This window comes from Schistocerca cancellata, chromosome 7, assembly GCF_023864275.1.
Source record: "Schistocerca cancellata isolate TAMUIC-IGC-003103 chromosome 7, iqSchCanc2.1, whole genome shotgun sequence".
Lineage (NCBI taxonomy): Eukaryota > Metazoa > Arthropoda > Insecta > Orthoptera > Acrididae > Schistocerca > Schistocerca cancellata.
In genome coordinates this window covers 608705522-608726372 of record NC_064632.1, presented here as the reverse complement: position 1 = coordinate 608726372, position 20851 = coordinate 608705522, and the positions used below count along the sequence as shown (strand labels likewise).

General features: G+C 39.7%; 1 protein-coding gene across 1 annotated transcript in view; it reads left to right on the top strand.

Annotated features, from left to right (window-relative positions):
* The window catches only part of LOC126092482 (TRAF3-interacting protein 1), a 229920-nt gene that overhangs the window by 117529 nt on the left and 91540 nt on the right, over positions 1–20851 (top strand). The window contains exon 6 of the mRNA XM_049908100.1: positions 11502–11706. Within this exon, the coding sequence (XP_049764057.1) occupies positions 11502–11706 (205 nt within the window). The remainder of the gene's footprint in view (positions 1–11501; positions 11707–20851) is intronic.

Below are 20851 nucleotides of genomic sequence, written 5' to 3'. Positions count from 1 at the left end.
ACGCCCCACGTGTTGAGCAATTCGGCGGTACGTCCACCCAGCCTCCCGCATGCCCACTATACGCCCTCGCTCAAAGTCCGTCAACTGCACATACGGTTCACGTCCACTCTGTCGCGGCATGCTACCAGTGTTAAAGACTGCGATGGAGCTCCGTATGCCACGGCAAACTGGCTGACACTGACGGCGGCGGTGCACAAATGCTGCGCAGCTAGCGCCATTTGACGGCCAACATCGCGGTTCCTGGTGTGTCCGCTGTGCCGTGCGTGTGATCATTGCTTGTACAGCCCTCTCGCAGTGTCCGGAGCAAGTATGGTGGGTCTGACACACCGGTGTCAATGTGTTCTTTTTTCCATTTCCAGGAGTGTAGTTTGATGTTTTGCAGACAATGATGGATCAAACAGCTGTGCAATCGATAAGTGATCATTGAAACTGAATCGTTCTCTGATCTGAGTTGTGATGAGGTCGCAAACGTTTCGTGCACACACTATTCTTGATTCTGTGAAACGTCCCCGTTTTGCAGTTAGTTCTACCTGTTCCCAGTGATCGTCGGTTTCAAGTGAGGCCCTAATTTGCTGGACAGAATCTGCAAAGTTTTAAACATATTCAACAGTTTTCACTGCATCAATATTCATCTGCTGCAGTTGATTAAAGAGAATGTCACAGTGAGGCATGACTGTATTAAAAAAATTTAACCAGAAAAGGAAATCTTCACCTTGCAGGAAACCCTTCAGTCCCGTGGCCTTGTTTATTGTCTTGTAATCACTGGCATTATCATCAATAATTCTTTCTAGGCACTCAACAAATTCCTTTTGGTATTCGTACACAGTGGTAACGCTCTGTGATTTAAAATTCCATCTGATGGACTGAGGACAGGTAGGAATACGCTTCTTCACTACTTCGTCAAGAATGGCTGTACGGCTAGAAGACTGGGAAAAATAGGTGGAAATTCCTTCCAAGTTGCTAAAGAAAATCCGCACTTGTTTATTGCCCGTCACACAACGTTCAACAATTAAATTTAACTGATGGGCATAACAGTGAATAAAGTGAGCATTCCTGTACACTTCTCTAATTCTAGTTTGAACTCCACTTTTATGGCCACTCATAACAGGAGCACCGTCGTAACACTGAGCTATCAGTTTTTCAGGTGTTTCATGTACATTCATTTTCTCTAGCTCGCAGAGAACAGCTGCAGTTACATCGTCTGCACTGTGACTTTTTGGGTGTACAAAGGAAATAAATCTTTCATTTATTTGTCCCAGTAGCTCATAGCGAATTATTAGGACCAATTGTGACAAATTTGCACAGTCAGTAGTTTCATCAACTTCTATTGCGAGAAAGTTTGCCTTCGGCAGTTCACTCCTGATGAAATTGAGGCATACCTCATAAATTGATTCCAGGAGTTCATTTTGAATTGTCTTCGATAAGCCTAAGAAAACACGGTTTTCTGATTTCTCAATGTGCTGCTTCAAGATGCAGTCCAGTTCTTCCATAAGACTGACTAATCCTCGAAAAATTCCTGGGTTTTTGGAATCTTCTGTTTCGTCGTGGCCTCTTAAGGCAAGCTCGAATTTGCCGCAAAATTTAATACAGTCTATCAGTTTACCCAGAATATACCGATTTTTTGATACATTTTCATTATATATCTTTATATTACGGCGGTAAGCACTGTCTAATTGGCACATAATGTCCACTTTCCCTAGCATTGAAAACTCAATGAACCCATTTAAATGTTTTTCGCTGGAATTATGGTTTTTCACCTTTGCGTGAAAATTCTTTAAGTCAGCGATACCAGTTTCAGTCCAGGCACTATCAGTACTATTTGTAAGAAGACAGGTGAAACAGAAAAATGGATTTTTCACTTCACAACCACACAACCACTCAGCTGCATCGTACATTGTTCTATTAAAACTGCGTTTGTATTCTTGCCTAGATTTGCACTGTTTCTGTTCTTGATTGATCGTTACATCGGGTCTGGGTGCACCAAGTTCTTTCACTTTCATTCTGTGGCCGTGTTCCAAGCTTTTACCTATTAAATTGCACACTGAATTCATATTGCGCTGGTTTCACACTCGCTGTATGTCGCAGATATTCGCAATGAAGTAAAATTCTCTAAAATCTTGCGAAATACACTCCGAAATAGAAACTTGCTAATATCATACGGTATCAACAAAAGCAGTCAGCATCAGCAAGCAAGGAAAATAAAGTAACGGGACAAATTTCGTGCGCTTTGTCCTCTAATCACTTACGGAACTCTCGCTAGATGGCAGTACTGTTATGTTACTGTAGTCTAGTGCACTCTGGCGGGATATTTGCAAACTTGCCACGCCCCCAACTACATGCAGCTTACGGGCTTTCCAAGGCGCAGCCTAAACACTTCTAACCGTTCGGAAAACGTTCATCGATACAATCAGTTCCAAAAACGTTGACCGTCGTTATTTTATTCGTAATAGGAAATATGTGAAATTCGTCCTGATAATTTTAATTATGTAATACGTTCTTGCAAAATTTACTTTAACACATATTTTGGGGCGGCTCCGCCTGAGAGCCTTTAATTACGAGCCGCGCCTGCCCTCTACCAACCGAAGTTGTGACCTATCCATGGGTACTGGCAAGTTTTTGATGGTATCCATGTAACAGGGGTATGGGTGGGTTCCTGAGGCACTGAATATGTGTTTAAGACACTCAACTTGTCACACAAAAAATTCACATTTGTCTCTGTTACACTGGAGATCAAGTTGAGAAAACACTGAAAAAAGTTGTTCGAGGTTCTTCATGAGGTCTGTGACATACATTCCTGTAATGAAGATGTTGTCCATGTAATTCACCATTCTCAGAATGCCCTTGATTAAATTCTCCAGGTATCTTTAGAATATGGCCGGAGCACTAGAATTCCCAACAGTTGGTGATTGTACTGATACGGTCCAAGTGGAATGTTGATGATTAGTGCTGAGCATGATTCTTTATGCAAGGTTAATTGTAAATATGTGTCTTTCAGGTCTACCTTAGAAAACAAGCGGCTCAAAGTGGATTTGGTCCTGACTTCTGCTAACCTGGGAATCAGATATGAGTTGACCACTGAGTGTGAATTTACTGTTCTTTTGAAGTCCCCTCAGATATGAAGTGCTATGTTGGGTTTTTCCATTATCACAGTTGGTGTTGCCCATCTACTGTTAGTAATAGGGATGTGGACACTTTGTCCTGGAGTCATCATAACTCACTGTGTAGTTTCTCCCTAAGTGCGAGTGGCATGTTATGTGCTACGAAAAATTTAGGTGTTGCCATTGATAGTAGGTTAATATGTGTCTTGAAGCTTGAGACCCTGAAGACTGTAGTGAAAATACAGTTGGAAATTTCAGGTCTGTAATGTCCACAGTTTGTTCAGTTGCCCTCACGGTCTCTGAAGTGTCCTGAATTTCCACTCCTAATGTATTAAAGAGATCCAACCCAAGACATTGGAAGCATCTTGGGAGGTGACCACCAAATTCCATACTGTGAGTGTGGTGGCACCACACTGAACTCGTGTGTAGAAAAATCCTCACACAGATTTGAGGCCATTACTAAAACTGCAAAGTGGGGGTTCTTCTTCTTCCATCCTGTGTGAGCTTTAGCCTCATCAACAAGTTTCCTCCATTCTGCCCTCTCCAGCACAGTACTGTGCCAGCCTTGGACTCAGAGAGATTTTATACCTTCTTCTACATCATCTATCCACCGTTTTCATGGCCTTCTGTTCTGGCTTCTTTCGATTGGCCTCCATTCAAGAATCTTTTTAGTTATTCTTCAAGTAGCCATCCTTTGGACATATCCAAGCCAGGCTGTTTTTCTACTTTTTATAATTCTTATGATGTAACCTTTTTGTATGAGGGGGTCCAGCTCAATATTCATCCCAGATCTCCAGAAACCATTATTGTCCTGAACTGCCTCGTAGATCTTACGTAGCACTCTACATTCAAATATCCTGAGCTGCTGCTCATCAACACTTGTTAGCATCCATGTTTCACATCTGTAGGTTACAACTGGCCTGATCATGACCTTATATAGTTGCAGCTTCAGCTGCCTATTTAATAACCTAGAGACCAACAATTTCTGAAATGTGTGGAAGCATCTATTACCACTTAGGTTTCACAGTTTTATTTCAGTTGAAATGGAATTTGTGCTGTTAATATTGGAGGTCAAATAGTCAAAGTTCTGCACATGTTCAAGATTGAAACAGTCTGCTGGTAGTCTATCCAAGTTGTTATTTTCCTTCCTCGTGACATTCATGTACTTAGTCTTTGTTTCTTTTATAGAAAGGGCTCTAGGTTGTGTGGCTTTTTTCAGCTTGCATATAGTCCTCTCTAGTGATACCCTTCTTCTACTAATAATTGCTACATCATCAGCATATGTGCATATCTGATTCAACTTTGTGCCTATGTGACCAGATATCTGAAGCTTCTGCATGGCTGCTTCTAGAGTCAGGTTGAAAAGCATTGTAAAGAGTGCGTCCCCTTGTCTGACTCCTTTACTAATGCTAAACCAGTTGCTCAGTTCTCCATCCACTCACACTGCATCCTCAGAACCAGCCAGTGTTGCTTGAATAAGTGAGACATACTTTGAGGTTTACCAAGCAGCAGAAAATAATTTAACATTTGTGCTCTATGGAGACTATCAAATGTGTGCTTGAAATCTGCGTAAAGGTTATGAAGCTCAAATGGCACGCCTCTGCCTTATGACCTGTTTTGCTATAAGAGGCAAAATTAGCTGTATGAAAACAACTCTGCTGATGTTGGTGCCTGAGAAAGTACTGTGCACCTGAAGATAATTGTTGAGGCCAGTTGGTCGTCTGTGCACCTTTGTCAATTTTCCATTCTTGCTGCCTAACATGTGGGACTGAGTGGGCGGGTGGCAAACAGTAATGCCGAATCTCGGAGGGAGGCTGACGATTGCAGAGATTGTTCGAATGTCCTTATAATCACTGAACGTGCAAGCAGGGTGGGATGTTTTAACTTCAACAGGTCACATCTCAAGGCTTCATTGGGTGATTGCACCTACACCATGTCCTGAACTAGTGTGGAGGTATACGATTGATTGCATTCTGGGTTGGAGCTCTGGAATCAGCATTCCCAAGACTGTCCCTGGAGCCTCACAATACAATTGCAATACGATTTTCAGGTTTGTTTATTATAGCTGAGGAACTCGTGGTGCGCAGCTGACACGTGTACCTGGGAGTCAAAATACTCGATCAAATTGGACTTGAGGATGGCATAATGGAGGGAATTTGGTTTGGCCTCTGGGTAAAGTTGCTGTATAAACTGATAAATGGCAGTTCCTGCAGTTGCCAGCAAGAACACAAGTTGCAGCATATAACCTCTCACGTCACGAACCAGGAAGTGTTCCACGTACGCGACGTAGTACGACCGAGGTCCCGGCTTGCAGTCGAGGCTTTGGAAAGGGGCCAATGTTGCTCTGATATTTCACACCAGTGAATCATTTTCGGCCTAACGCAAAGTAAAGCCTGCTGAAAAGCACGAAACATTTCTAAGTCAGAAACAGTGCTTCTACAACCTCGATGAAGTGTGGAACAGTCACCAATTACCACTCTTGAGGAAGCCATGCAGAATGCCTTTGCAAATCGACAAGGAGAGGTGATTACTGGAGCCGGGAAGTCCCATACAACGTCACCGTCGATCCTCAGTCGTAGTCTGTGACCGTTCTGCCTGCTAGGGGTGCTCTGCCAAACTAAATAGGCTGCTGCATAGAGCTACAGGTTTTTGGTTGGCTGCTCTCACAGCTTCAACAGAAGAATATAGTCCTACACATGAGCATTTTCTAGGATGCGTCCATCAACATATGTCCCAGACGGCCTGGAGCTGGCTTCGCTGCAAGGCTTGTCGCGGTGTGCCCTCAGCTGCACAGAGTGTGCCGGCTCCTGAGGTGTCGTCAGTGTGGTGCAGCTGCTGCAACGTGACAAAACAGACAGCACAGTGAGCGTGTGGCACTCGAGAAAGAACTAAGATTGGCTGGCAGACCCCCACCCACCATTTAATTGCTGGAATTTCTGTCACAAAGTTACTTCAATCAGAATATAACATCCATTTGAAAAATTGCTGATAAGGAGACCACCTGTAATTGTAGACCCGTATCATTCCTTCTAGTCTTTTCAAATGTTTGAGAAAGTGGGCTGTGATAAAATATTGACTTGTTTAACTGAGAATAACATGTTAACTTCATTTCAGTTTAACTTGCATAAAGGACTCTGCATATAGATAGCGTACAAGATCTTACAAATGAAGTGCTAGCAGAACTAAACAAGAAAAAATACCTTGTTGGTACATTTTCTGACCTTGACAAAGTGCTCAGTTGTGTGGATTATGAAATATTTATGTAACAAACTGATGTGTTACAGCATTAATGCCATCCCTCTTGCACGGATGGAATCTTGCGTCCATATCAGAAAGAAAAAGGTCTCATCAACAGACTGTATGTCACACCTGAAAATAGCTTCAGAATGGGGGAACATAATCTGTCAAATGCTGCAGGGATCAATTCTAGGCTCACTTTTATTTTTAACCTACATAAATAATCCTCAAAAGTTTTAATGTGTGCTGTTGACTAATCAAGGTGGGTCAATCCGTACCAAGTGGTCCGAGAAAAAAAATAATTGGTTGCTTGATCATCCCAGAAAATTTTTATATTTGCTGGGTGAATTCCCCAATGTTTAGTAGTCACAAAAATATTTTAAAAAAATTTATTGTTTACTATTTTGAAGTGGCAGCCATATGCATTTTTTCCGTATTTACGAGCATCTACATTTTTTACAATTATTCAGTAGTGGATTGTCCTAAGCCTTTCAGATAAAATGCATTTAGTTCAACACACTCTGGGCTACATATTAACATCATTATCACACAGCTGAATGTATTCTTTAATATGTATTTAATAGTTCAAAGTTATCAGTGACAAATTAAAAAAAACTCAATTTTTGAACAGTAGTTTTCCAAAGAAAGACTAATTTCTCAGCTTTAATATTTTTTCTGCTTCGGTCGGTGAAGTTTTAGAACTTCCATCTGTTTTAGTACAAATTGTATTTTAAAATGAAACATCCAAATTCTTTTTGACTGTAGCTGCCACTTTCTAAATTTTTGTATTCAAGGCACTTGGTCGTTTATCTTGACTTAGTTTTCTAATTTTACTAGCAGGCGATATACCCAGGATTTCACAAGCTGTGACTACTTTTTTAATGGTTGCAGATAAGTTACAAAATTCTGTATTTGAGGTTTCACTATCCTTTCTCTTGTGAATTACAAATATCTTAGAATAACATGTTGGACACAATGAGTTTCCTGATATGAGATTGACAAAAGGGCTTTTATTTTCAGAATAATGATCAAATGTTATTTCTTGCAGACCTTTTGCTATAGGTTTCTTATGTTTCTCAAAAGGGTCCATGCAAGACTGACCAAAAAGGTGATAAAATGTTTTTAAGTATTTCATTTCATGGTACTTGCATGTTTATTTGACCTCTGGGCCAACATGTAAGTAAAACAACACTTTTTCTTCTTCACTGTAATCTTCGATTAAAGTAATGTTTTTAGAAAACACTCCATTTACACTTCTATGAAATGCTTCATTAATAACAACACCAACAGAATGCTGAGACACCAAGAACTTATAGCTAAATAAGTGTGAATAGACAATTGTTGGTGTAAGGGGGAAGACAACATTCAGACTTGTATGGGATTGCAGATGCAATTGTTGGCCTGCTGAAACAATTACCACAGCATGGTTTCGACAAATAATCATTAGCTAGTGTAATGTGGTGTGTTACATTATGCAGCTGGTACACTTTATTTGATTAGCCTACCAGATATCGTGTTTGTAATCTTTTTTCGATAACTTAGAATTGAATCTCAAAATTGAAATTTATACTGAAGATTGATATTATAAAGGTCTATTAACTGTGAAATTTTCAGATCTTTATTTGGTCCCCCAACAAAGATATTGCAGGCCACAAAATGGAAAAATTAAAAAAAAAATCCATTTTTTAAAACATTTTTTTAAAAGTGTAAGCTGCTCACCAATGATACTCCTTAAAAAGTAACTATACTATACGGTGTAATAGGAAAAAAATATTAAAGCTGAGGAACTACTATTCAAAAATTGAGTTTTTTTAATTTGTGGCTGATAAGTTTGAACTGTTAAAAATATATTAAAGAATACCTTCAGCTAAGTGATAATGATGTTAATTTGCAGCCCAGAGTGTGTTGAACTAAACGCATTTTATCTGAAAGACTTAGGACAATCCCCTACTGAATAATTGTAAAAAATGTAGACGCTTGCAAATACGAAGAAACTCATGAGGCCTGGAATAAATATGGCCACCATTTCAAAATAATAAATAATAATTTTTAAAAAAAAATATTTTTGTGACTTTTTTGGGGAATTGGGGAATTCACCCAGCAAATATAAAATTTTTCTGAGATGGTCAAGCAACCAGTGAAGGACCACTTGGTATGGATTGACCCATGTTCCGAAATCAACCTTAGCAGACACAACTGAGATGATAGCTAAACAGACCTACTAGAAGCTCATACCTAAGAGTTCAAGCCTTAAGCTTACAAAGACTCGTGTTATTTAATTTGAAGCAAGCCTAGTGACCAGTTATTACCATACGAAGACATTAATGGTGATACACAGGATGAAGAACAATGTGTAAAATTTGTGGGGGTCCACTTGGATAACAAGTTAAAATGGAGTCAGTACATGGATAAATTCACCAGGAGCCTCAGTTCAAGATAATGGGAATTTCCAAATAATGTTCCAATAAACATATAATCTTTGTCATGAAATATTGACTAAATCACTGGCAAACCTTTTTTTGTATGTACCAGCTGTATGTCACCAACATGAATCGAAAAATCTCTCTTTATTCTGAAATAAGCACATAGCTGTGTGTTCTAGGTAATGGCAGTTTCCAAAGAATCTTCCAATCAACTTAAAATCTTTCTCATTAATTACAGACTAAACCACTGGTAAAAAAAAAACAACCCTGGGAAAAGAATTTTTACCTAAAAACTATCCACAGTTGCTGCAGGTGGCATTTCTGTACATATTGGAAGAATTATGTGTGTACTTTGTAGGCAGTTTCTAAACATAACGTAACATTAAGAGTGAATAGGTGTATAAAACATAAGTTACAGAATCACTAAAAATGACAGTCACAATCTCATACCCTGTCATGTTATGCTGATCAGGCAGTTGGAGATGCACAGTAACAGTATTTCACTGAGAGAGCAAAAGTGGTTCAGGGCTGCCTATGCTGTGGAGATTTATTTTTGTGATACAAGGATTTTGAGGGATAGGAACTAGCAGAATTTGAAAATCCTGTGAAAGGAGGGTGGAGTCTGGAGAATGGAATTTTTGTGGATAGGCCATTGGAGAGTATTCCATGTGTGTTAGGCAGCACTGAAGGAGCAAGATGAGAGACTGTATTCTAGCTAGGGATAGGGATACTTTTTTGAACCGTTGCAGACAGATGCTGCAGGGGTCTATTAGGAATGGTATGTCGCTAGGAAACATCCAACATCTCTAACCAGTCACTCATAGTGTAGCCTCTCACACTAACGATATGAACCACTTCCTTCACCAACTCTTGACAATACCCTATGCATCATCCTCCTGTACCTAATGTCTCCAGTGCCCATGACCTTGCTGCTATCAAACACTCTCTCTCCCAACACCCTTCTCAATCCAAATCCTTTACCTCATTCCTTCTACACCTAACCAATTAAAGCCTCAAACATAATTGTTGCTCCTTTGAGGGGAAAATATATAAACAAATCCATGGTACAGCCATGGGCAACCACATGACACCTTTCCATGCCAGTCTGTTCATAGGCCATCTAGAGGAAACCTTCCTAACCTCACAAACCTCAAATCCACAGTTTGGTTTATGTTCATTGAGGATACCTTCATCATGTGGACCCACAGCCAAGACACCCTACCCCATTCCTCAGAGCCTCAACATCTTCTGCCCATTCACTTCACCTGCTCCTCCTCAGCCCAATATGCCACCTTCTGTGACATTGACCACCACCTCTCTGATGACACCATTCATTCCTCTGTCGATATCAAGCCCAATAGTCATTGACAGCTCCTGCATTTTGACAGCTTCACCCTTTGGAAGTCCAAAAATCACTCCCATACAGCATGATCGTTCATGAATGGCATATCTGCAGTGATGAAAATTTCCTTGTCCAGTGTCTGAGGCCTTCACAGACATGCAGTAGCCCTCAAATTTAGTCCACGACAGAATTCTTGTGCCATATCCTCACACACCCCGTATGCTCCCACGGTCTACAGGAACGAGCAGCTAAGGTGTTCCCCCCCTCCCTTGTCTGCCAATATCATCTCAAGCTGGAGCAACTAAACCAGAGCATCAACTGTCTGCCATTGTATCCAAAAAAGGTGAACACCCTACCCATAATACTTCCAACCCCTCTTACTCTGGGTTTCCACCAACTTCCCAACCGTACTAAATCCTGGTCCATTCCTATGCCACTCCCACTCCCAACACCTTACAATGTGAGTCATATCCATGTGCAAGACCCAGGTGCAAGACACACCCTATGTACCCCCCTCCCCCTGCCACCACACCACCAGTACAGATTACTCTAGCTCTGTCACTAGCTTATCTTATCTCATCAGAGGCAGGGTCATCTCTGAAAGTAGCTATGTCATACACTAGCTCTGCTGTGATTTCTGCACAGCATTTTATGTGAGCATAACCATCAGCCTGCTGTTCAACAGAATGAATCCACCCTCCTAAGAAGTAAGTTGATCACCTATGATGGAACACAGTGCTGAGCACAACTTGCTCAAGTTCAATGGCTGCTTCACAACCCATCCGATCTGCATCCTTCACCCAGAACTTACTTTTGTAATAACTATGTAGATGGGAGCTGTCCTTGCAACACATTCTTTGTTCCTCTAATTCTCTTGGCTTCAGCTTGTGCTAACACACTGTACCCACATCTGCTGCTCAACCGTTGGCCCCTTTCCTCCGTTGTGTCAACCCCTCCTAAACCGTTCCACGACACCATAGTCATCGTGCTTTACACCATCTCTCTGAATTCAATGCCCTTGTGTCAATGTCCCAACCCTACCTCCCACTTCCTCCTCTTCTGTCCCTCTGCTCACCACCACCTGACACAACCTCTGCGGAGGCAGCCTACCTGTTAAACTGCTGTCCCGGCATTGTGTGTTCAGCCAACACACTGTAGTTTCGTGTGTGTGTGTGTGTGTGTGTGTGTGTGTGTGTGTGTGTGTGTGTGTGTGTGTGTAACCTAGCTCATTAAAGAATTCCTCTGCAAGCTAGCTAAGTTTCCATTTTCTGTGTGCCTGGTGATAGACTCAACACTTCTGCTATTCAGTATATAGCAGTGAAGAAAACAGCTAATTATTTTATTAACAGTGAATGCCCTAATGAAGGAATTTATAAGCATGTTGTAATGTATTCATTACAGTTCAGAAGCAAAGCATAAGAAAGGCACGACTGAAGTACTCAAGAAAAAGAAAATGGATGTGAGATCTGACACTGCAGAAGCACAGGAGCATGAAAATATTTTACCAGCAGAGGGAGAAAATGTTAAACCAAATACAAAACGACATGAAACTAAAATGTTGGAGTTACCATCTTCCATAATAGAAACCAGCATGAAGATAGAAAAGGTTTGACTTTTTACTGATTAGCATGCAGTTTACCATTTTATTACATGAACTGTTAAATACAAACGTATTCACACAACTCTCACACGCATGACCACTTTCTCTGGATGCCAAGTCAGTCTTTGGTGCATTGAAACAGTGGCCATATTTGTGTGTGTTATTGTTTTGTGAATGTCTCTGTGGTTTCTACTGCAAAAGAAGGGCTTTGTCCTGGAGTTTAATTGATGGGGTTTTGGTATTATGTGTTCCACTCCATCAATGATGTGTCACCCAGATGATATGTGTGCCGGCTTTTACCTTGCAAATATCGTGCAGCTGTCATTCTTGAAGTTATTTGCTGTGATGGACCTTCTGTGTAGTGCCACTAGATCATAACGTATCATTTTGATGCTGTTGTCGATGTAGATGTAGACTTGTGCACCTTCTGCAGATTTGGGTGCTGAAAGAGAGCTCCAATCTGTTCAAGCTACTGAAATCACGTAATCACTTTTACAATGGCTCTACTGTATTATAAGCACAATGTTTCCACTGTACAACTTAATTTACAATTGAATCAGTGAGTGCAGAAACCACTTCAGTCACAAATTGCAAATTTTTCAGGAGAGAGAAAAAAGTCATAACTCTCCAAATTATCAAATATTTTAACTTTTTCTTCCTCTGTCATAACATGCATTTATGTTGCTGTCGTGCAAAAATTTCCTAATTTCAGCAGGCTCAGGAAAATTTAAAATTTGATCTGGACTTACGCTGTTTCTGCACTCAACTGGTTTTTACAGACAGCTGAAACTTGGAAAAAGGTAATCATTCATTTAAAGTTTATATTTTTCCATATTATATCAAGAATGAAGTTACAGCATTGCAAAGTTATCAGAAAACAGGAATATAACAAAGTAAAATGCTCTTAAAATAGATCATTCTTGACCATCGTATCATTGTCATGTGCAGTGGTTGGCCTGGTAAACGTTTCATCATAGAAAACTTAGAAGTTTTCAGGAATATGAATTATCATCTTCTTGATGTCTTCCATTTTCTTGATGTTGATTGGAAGTTTCCCTGATTGGTAGGCTGCAATACTTGAAGGAAAATCGATATCTACGTTCTGGGAAGCAGGTTTCAGCAGCTGATGGCTGTGCTTTTGTAATCCATCAGTGGAAGGGTATGCTGTGATTACTCCTTTTTCTTTAGAGTTATAGCGCAACTCTGTATATCGAGTGGGAGCAAACTTGAATTTTTCATCTATTGACATACTCCTCCCTCAACGTTCTCTGAATAATGTTTTTTTTTTTTTGTAATGTTCCTTCCACCAACTACCACATCAGTGGTAAGTAGCTTGACAATGGGAAAGTTGTCGCTCGACTAAGCACACAACTCTTCATATTCATCAGGTGTATATATCTGATCATTTTTATGTATCAACCTCTTAATAGTACCAAAATCTCAGTCGTTTGGAAGATATGAATGCCCTCGAACCAGAAAGTAATGAAAAATTTGTTCAAAACGTCCTGTATCTGCAAGAGCAAGGCAGAATCTTATCATGGTGTGATTCCGATTCTGTCCGCAGATGCCATCGGAAAAGAAATACAGATTTGATGGAATATTAGTGTCAATGTATTTCAATAGCATGCTGCATATCTCATTAGCTCCTTTGTGGGCTGCTCCTTCATGGTATAGGAATAGTTTAGATTTCATAGTTTTTATGTTTTTTTTTAATCCCAAAACAACTCACCCAGAGTTGCCTCAAGTAAAATATATCCTGAACTGGGATCGCTGGAAGGGGGAGATTTTGTGTAAAATCAGATGAAAGTACAACTGTGTCTTCACATTCCACACATAACTTGGTGACGCTTTGAAGTTTATTGTAAAATTTCTTGGCTTGTCTATTGTGGATAGTAAGTTCAGCAAGAGCAGCCCTTTTAGCTGCATCACCGATGGAGGAGCTCTTGATTTTTACATCAAGTTCTTCACATTTTATGCAGGTATCTACCTGCGGATGTCCGAACCATAATAAAAAGTTGTCATGAAAGTTTATAAGCTAAAACTCATACTTAACAGCATCAAGATAACTGATATCTTTGGTGCCATAGTGGGTAATCTTGGTGGGGAATGATGAAATGTGCTCAGGTATTTTAGAACAAACTTCGGCAGAAATCATGTTCTTCTTGAGATTTTTACCTTGTTTATCTTGAGGTGATTTACCCTCTATTAGGAGATCAGTAAACCTGTGAACCTTGCCGTCAGAAATGCTGTAGAATGAAATAAACACTTTCTTACATACCCCTTTCCTTTCTTCTCTGTATAATAAGAAATATTCAAAACTGACTGCTGTTTCTCTTGGCTGTTCAGAACGAGGACTACAGTGCTTAATGGTTTGTTTTTCAATCAGTTGTTGTAAGAAAATATCTTGCTGGTCTTTTGATTTCAACTGATTCAAATTAGCAACAAATTCAGATTTTTCATCATCAGTAAACTTAGTACAGCATTGTAATTTACAGTTACAAGCAGCACCTGTTGTTGTAGATGGAATGAGACACTCTTTCCACCCCACGAACTTTAGAGATTCTAATGACATTTCTTCAATGTTTTTCTTCATTTCTCCTTGTCTTCTTAGGAGCTGTTTCATGATCGCCTTCACTGCTTTTGGTACTCACAGACATATTGAACGTAGAACAGGAAACGTTAAGCATGAACATGGAGCATGTTGAAAACAATCAACAAAACATAGACTTTGATAAGAGCAGCTGTTTAGGCTGGTAAACACATGGTGCATGCTCAGTAAAAGTGGCAAGACTGGTCATGCAATCTAGCGGTGGGAGCAGGAACCATGTCAGTCACTGACTCATGTTATTTCTGCACTCAGCATTCGGAAAAGACACCCTGTATCTACGGATCTACTCAACAGACTAACATGGTTCTTGCACTCAACATGTATTGTGCCTTTCTAAGCATCTTTTCATTGAAAACGATTTTTTGCATTTTTGTGACTGAAGTGGTTTCTGCAGTCATTGATTCAGTTGTGAATGACACAGCATTCCTTTATCTCATACCTCAAAATAGATAACAACAAGTATTGATTTTGCTACAACACTGAAGCATAAACAGGCCTTCATGACAGATGGAGATGTGAGCTCCCTGTCGTGCCTTTTCGATCTTCTGAGCTGACATCTTTTGCTCCCAGTCTGCACATATGGCAAACCGGTGCATGCACAGTGGGATGTTACACTCTTAACTACTACCTAAACCATGTTTCCAGAGCCAAACAATGGAAAATCCAGGATGGAATGTAACAGTATTGTGAAAAGGGTAGCTGCTGCTCACCATATAGAGGAGATGCTTAGTCGCAGATAGGCACAACAAAAAGTAAAGTAAGCTTTTGGCCAACAAGACCTTAGTTTCTTTTCATGAAGGTCATGTTGGCCAAAAGCTCACTTACCTACAATCTTTTTGTTGTGCCTATCTGTGACTCAGCATCTCTGTTATATGATGAGCAGCAGCTATCCTTTTCATAATACTGGTAAGCTGCATTTCCAGTTTCCAAGGGCATCTTCTGTTGGCTGTCTGCAACTCAGTGCCACCTCTTTCTGCTGAGTAGCAATCAACCCATGCCATATTGTTGTTATTCGACACTCGACTTCCAATGTTACATATACAGGGTGCGTCAAAAAAATGTATACACACTTTGAAGCGTCATACAAAATTTATTTCCCCCTCTACAATGTTAAATTTCTGGAAATGGAAAGCTTAAAGTCCAATTGGAAAAATAAATGTACTTTGCAAATGTGATTAATGTTCAAACTGGTGGCCTTCAGCATGAATACATTTCTGAGTATGAGTCACCACTGATTCCATACATCGTACCAAATTGTCCAATGAGATTTCTGTGCACACCGCCTGAATCTCATTCCAAAGTGTGTCCAGGTTACATGGTTTACGTTTGTACACCTCATCTTTTACTGTGCCCCATAAGAAGAAATCCAGCGGCGTGAGGTCTGGAGAGCGTGCAGGAAACTCGATTGGTCACCTGTGTCCAATCCACTGGCCTGGCACATTGTGGTCCAGGTATGCTCTTAAGTTCCTATGATAGTGCGGCGGGGTGCCATCTTGTTGGAAATAAAACTCATCATTACCGTATAATGCATGAATGGCAGGGAGTATGGAGTCAGCAAGCATTGTTAAGTATGTTTCTCCAGTAACAGTACCTTCAAAGTGGAAAGGCCCAATGAGTCCACTTGCAGACAAACCACACCACACATTTACACCAGGTAAATTCACAGCCTTTTCAACTGTAATGTGAGGATTATCTTCAGCCCAGTACACACAGTTGTGCCTATTGACAGTTCCATTGAGTATGAATTGGACTTCATCCGACCAAATTATGCTACCCATAAATCCCGGTTCTCACCATCTCCTGAATCCATTCACAAAATTCTAACCTTTGATCTGGATCGTCATCACTTAGCTGTTGCACCAACCTTGGAATGTACACACAAAACTTGCCTTTCTTCAGAATGCATAGCACACTACTAGCACTTAAATTACTCTCACGTGCTGCTTGCCTTGAAGATTTTTGAGGCGAACGCTGAAACAGTTCCAAGGCCGCAGTTGTGGAATCATCACTTGTAGCTGTACGAGGTTGCCCTGATTGACCTTTATGCACATCACACACTGTTCCATGAATTTCGAATTTGTCTTGTAGACGTGTAATTGTTAACCTTGAAAGTGGTTCTGTACCATACTCACTTCTCCACTGTTTTCGAACTGCAGCTACATTCTCAAACTTCCAGTACCACCTAATTATCTGCTTCTGCGCTTTAAAGCTCAAACGCACGTCCTCCATGTTGCAGTTACTTCCTTGCCACTGCTGCCACCTGTTGAAGAAACATAACATTACTTTCCCACAGATATTTAACCTTGTAGAATGGGAAATAAATTGTCTATGACAGTTCAAAGTGTGTATACGTTTTTTTGACGCACCCTGTATGTTTTATTTTTCAGTTATTTGCAGAAAAGATGTCAAGTTTTCAGAACAATTTGAAATGGACATAGATCATATAGATGAGCAAAATGATGAATTGGTAAGATACTGTGATTACTCTTGGAGGATGCCGGCTAAACTCAGATTTAGATATCCACATTTCCTTATATTGAGATTTCCTTTGGACGCAACAGATCTTATATCCTAAATAATCATACTGTTATCAGGATGTTCAGCCCTAGTCACCCTTCATTCATATGATCATCATTGGATGAGACTTTAATCATCCAGCAGTCAGTTGAGATGGTTAAGTTTTCTAAGAGGTGCATGTGATAAGATGTCCTGTGAAACATTACTAAATGCCTTCTCTGAAAATTACCCAGAATAGATGGTTAGGGGACCCACTCATAATGGAACAAATAGATCTGACCTTTCTGGATGCCCATATGTGTCAGTGAACATAAGGCCATGATTACCATTGTATAAGTGGCAAGTAAAGCAAGTAGAAAGATTTACATATTCAGTAAGGTAGATGAAGCATATAGAGTAACTGTGGCTGAAGATTAGAAGAGCAGTTGACTAAGCACTGGATAGATAAGCACTCAGATGAAAATTTCCTGATGGGAGAGACCCTACAAACTATACAGTCACTGTAAACAAATTTCTAAAGAAACACCAATCACTAATAGATGTAAAAACAAAAATAGAGACATACTGAATGAAACATTTTTGGATGTCAAAAGGACAATGCATGAAGGCTTCAATGATTAGCATTGCAAAACCTTATTGAATGATTTCTCACAAAATCCAAAGAAATTTTGGTCGTAAGAAAAGACTGTTAGTGGCACCAAAGTTAGTGTCTGTATACTCATGGATGACATGGTAACTGAAATTGAGGGTAGTAAAGCAAAAGCAAAAATTATGAACTAGTATTTTCAAATGTTCTTTTGCAAAGGAAAATCAATGAGATTTGCATCAGTTTAGTTCTTGCACCTACACAAAGATGAGTGATATAGATATTGGTGTCAGTGACTCTGAGAAACAACTGAAATTGCTAAAATTAAACAAGGCTCCCTGATAGATCCTGTACAGAGTTTACAACAGAGGCAATTCACGTTGTAACCATAATCAAAACATTCTGACCAATCATTGGAAGAAAGCACAATCATAGCCATCTACAAGAAGAATAGCAAAAGTGATCCACCAAACTAATGTCCATTCTCATTTACTTCCATCCGTTGTAGAATCTTAGAACATTTTTTGCACTCAAACATAATGATAATGTTGTTCTACCAGGTATACACCATTAACTAATCTTGCAGAGAAACCTAAGATATCACATAATGACATGTCTTGAACTTGATGATCTCCTCCTTGCTAATCAACATGGATTCCAAAATCACTGATCATGTGAACCCAACTTGTGCTTTTCTCAAGACATTCTGAATAACATGTGTTGAGGTTCAGGCATATGCAGTAATTCGTGTCTTTCAAAAAGAATTTGAGCTGCTACCACACAAATGTTTATTAACAAAAGTAAGATTGTAGGAGACATAAAATAAAATTTGTGACTGGTTTGAGTATTTCTTGGTATGGAAGACTTGGGATATTATCGTGGCTGGAGTGTCATTAACAGAAGTGGAAGTAACTTCAAGGAATAGAATTGGGAGCCTAGTTGTTTATGTTGTCTGCTAATGATTTGGCTGACAGTATTAAAATAACACCCAAACTTTTGCATATGATGCAGTTACTTGTAATGTATTACATGGAAAAAGCTGTGCAAATGTCTACAGCCACACTCTGCAAATCATCATGAGATGCATGGCAGTGTGTACATCAAATTGTACCAGTTATTAGGGTTTCTTCCTGTTTTATTCACATATGGACTGTGGGAAGAATGATTGTTTGAATGCTTATGTGCATGCAGTAATTATTCAAATTTTATCCTCGTGATCCCTATGTGAGCTATACGTAGTGGGTTGTAGTTTCAAACTGGTGCTAGTATTGAAAGCTTCCTGTAAATGAAGAGACATATAAAACTGTACATTTTACAAAATGCAGAATAGTAGTACCTTCTGACTACATCGTCAAAGAATTACAGTTTAAATCTGTCTACTCATATAAATACCTGGGTGTAACAGCTTGTGTGGATATAAAATTGAATATTCGTTTATTCTCAGTCACAGGGGAATCATATGGCAACTTTGGTTCATTGGCAGGACACTAGGAAAATGCTGTCAGTCTACAAAGGAGACTATTTATGAAACACTTATGCATATCATATTAGAATATTGCACTCTACAGGATACATACCAAATCAAATTAACAGGAGATATTGGATGTATACAGAGAAGAGTGGCACGAATGATCACTGGTTTGATGGGAGACCATCATAGATAAGATGAAAAAGTTGACGTGGCAGGTGACAGCTATCTCACAAAAGCTGTTCATGAAGTTTAAAAAACCAGTACTAAGTGAAGGATCTAGGAATACCTTCAGCCTCCTACGTATCATTCCCATAGGGACTACAAAGCCAAGATAGACGAATTACAATACAGTTTGTGAAGCCGTCATTCTTCCTGCACTCCATATTAAATTGGAATAGAAAGAAACATTAATTTGTGGTAGAATGCTAAGTGTCATCTGCCATGCCCCCAAAGTCATTTACATAATATGTATGTAGATGCAGATGCATAGCTGTAGAACAAGACTTTTGGTTTTTTTTCTGATGACAAAATCTCCATGAGTTGTTCCCACCTGGAGATCCAATTGAGTATATTCCTTTGAAATATTTTACCTGGGAGAATGCCATCATCATTGCACCATATAATACATTTGCATGTTTCTGGAAAATATAACAGATGTAGTTTCCATTTACTTTCAGGCGTGATGCAGTAGCAGCATAGCATGGTCGTGTTACAAAGTGACATCAGTCAGTCAGCCAGTCTCTTTTTCCCAGCGCTTACTGTAAGGCTGCTTCTTCTGTTCAGAAACTGTGTATTAATCACACAGAAGTGTGCGTACACTGATATGCTTAATATTCCAGCTCAGAAAATGAATACTAATTATTAACTAAAACAGTCAGTCATCTGTACTTTGTGCACTTGTTTGTGATTCAGCACATCGAAAATTCAGTGCTGGTCTGTTCATTTGATCTCTGTAATGTACCAAACTCTTTGTAAGTATCATCATGTCAAGAGTGCCATTAATGTTTATGAAAATTCTTGTTTGCCACAAAAGGAATATTGTGCCATTACACATGCAGTGCCCACAGACAGCAGATATAATTTGTTCTTGCTTTACTTTTTGAGTTCAGAAACACTAAATTTAAATGACATTGTCCACTTGAATTGTTCATCACATTCACGGCTAAGATTACTTTTTTAGTGCCACTTTACAGGGTTGCTCCTACGTCTTGATATTTTTGCCCTTCGTCAATTCAAGGCTTTCCATGCACCAAATGGCAGCTGTTGAGCTGTGATGAACTCTTTGTTCAGTCTGCAGTTATCTGCTGATTGATGAGACAATATCTTGACTGTGTATGGAGTGCAATAGTTTGTTGTATGAAGCCTAGGTCTTGGGGCTTGGATTCTGAATAACCCTCATTCAGTTCCTTTCCTCAATCTCTGCTGCTTATTGGCACCTAGTCTTGGGAGGTACTGCTGTGCATCTTGTTAGGTAAAGCTTGTGAACTGTAAGGATTCTGGATGATTCATTTGAGTCACTTCATCCTATTTTGTGTTGGTAGTTGGTTCATTGGCTGGTGCAGCAGCATCATACTCTGCAATTGCCCGCCTGTCCCCCTCCCCCATTTTCTGTCTCAAGTCAATTAGAAACAGTCATTTTTCATGTGTAGCTATTTCTTGCACTTAATTTCCATTTCAGTTCCTCACAGTGCACATTAATTTCTAGAATATGAGCAAACTTCAGCCCTGTGTATTTTGGGTGGTCACAATCATCTAAAATGGCTATTCTCTGTTCAAAATTTAAACATTCCCATGTCTCTTTGCTTCAAAAGTGAAATGTATACTCTTTGGGTCTTATTTGTGTTAGACTTCAGATGGTCAATTTCATAACAAGTGGAGAGGCTAATCATGTGAAGGGTATCCCCAGATTAGGGGTTTGGCTTATTAAAAAATCAATGTGTTAAGAGCTTTTTGGCATGAAACAGCCCAC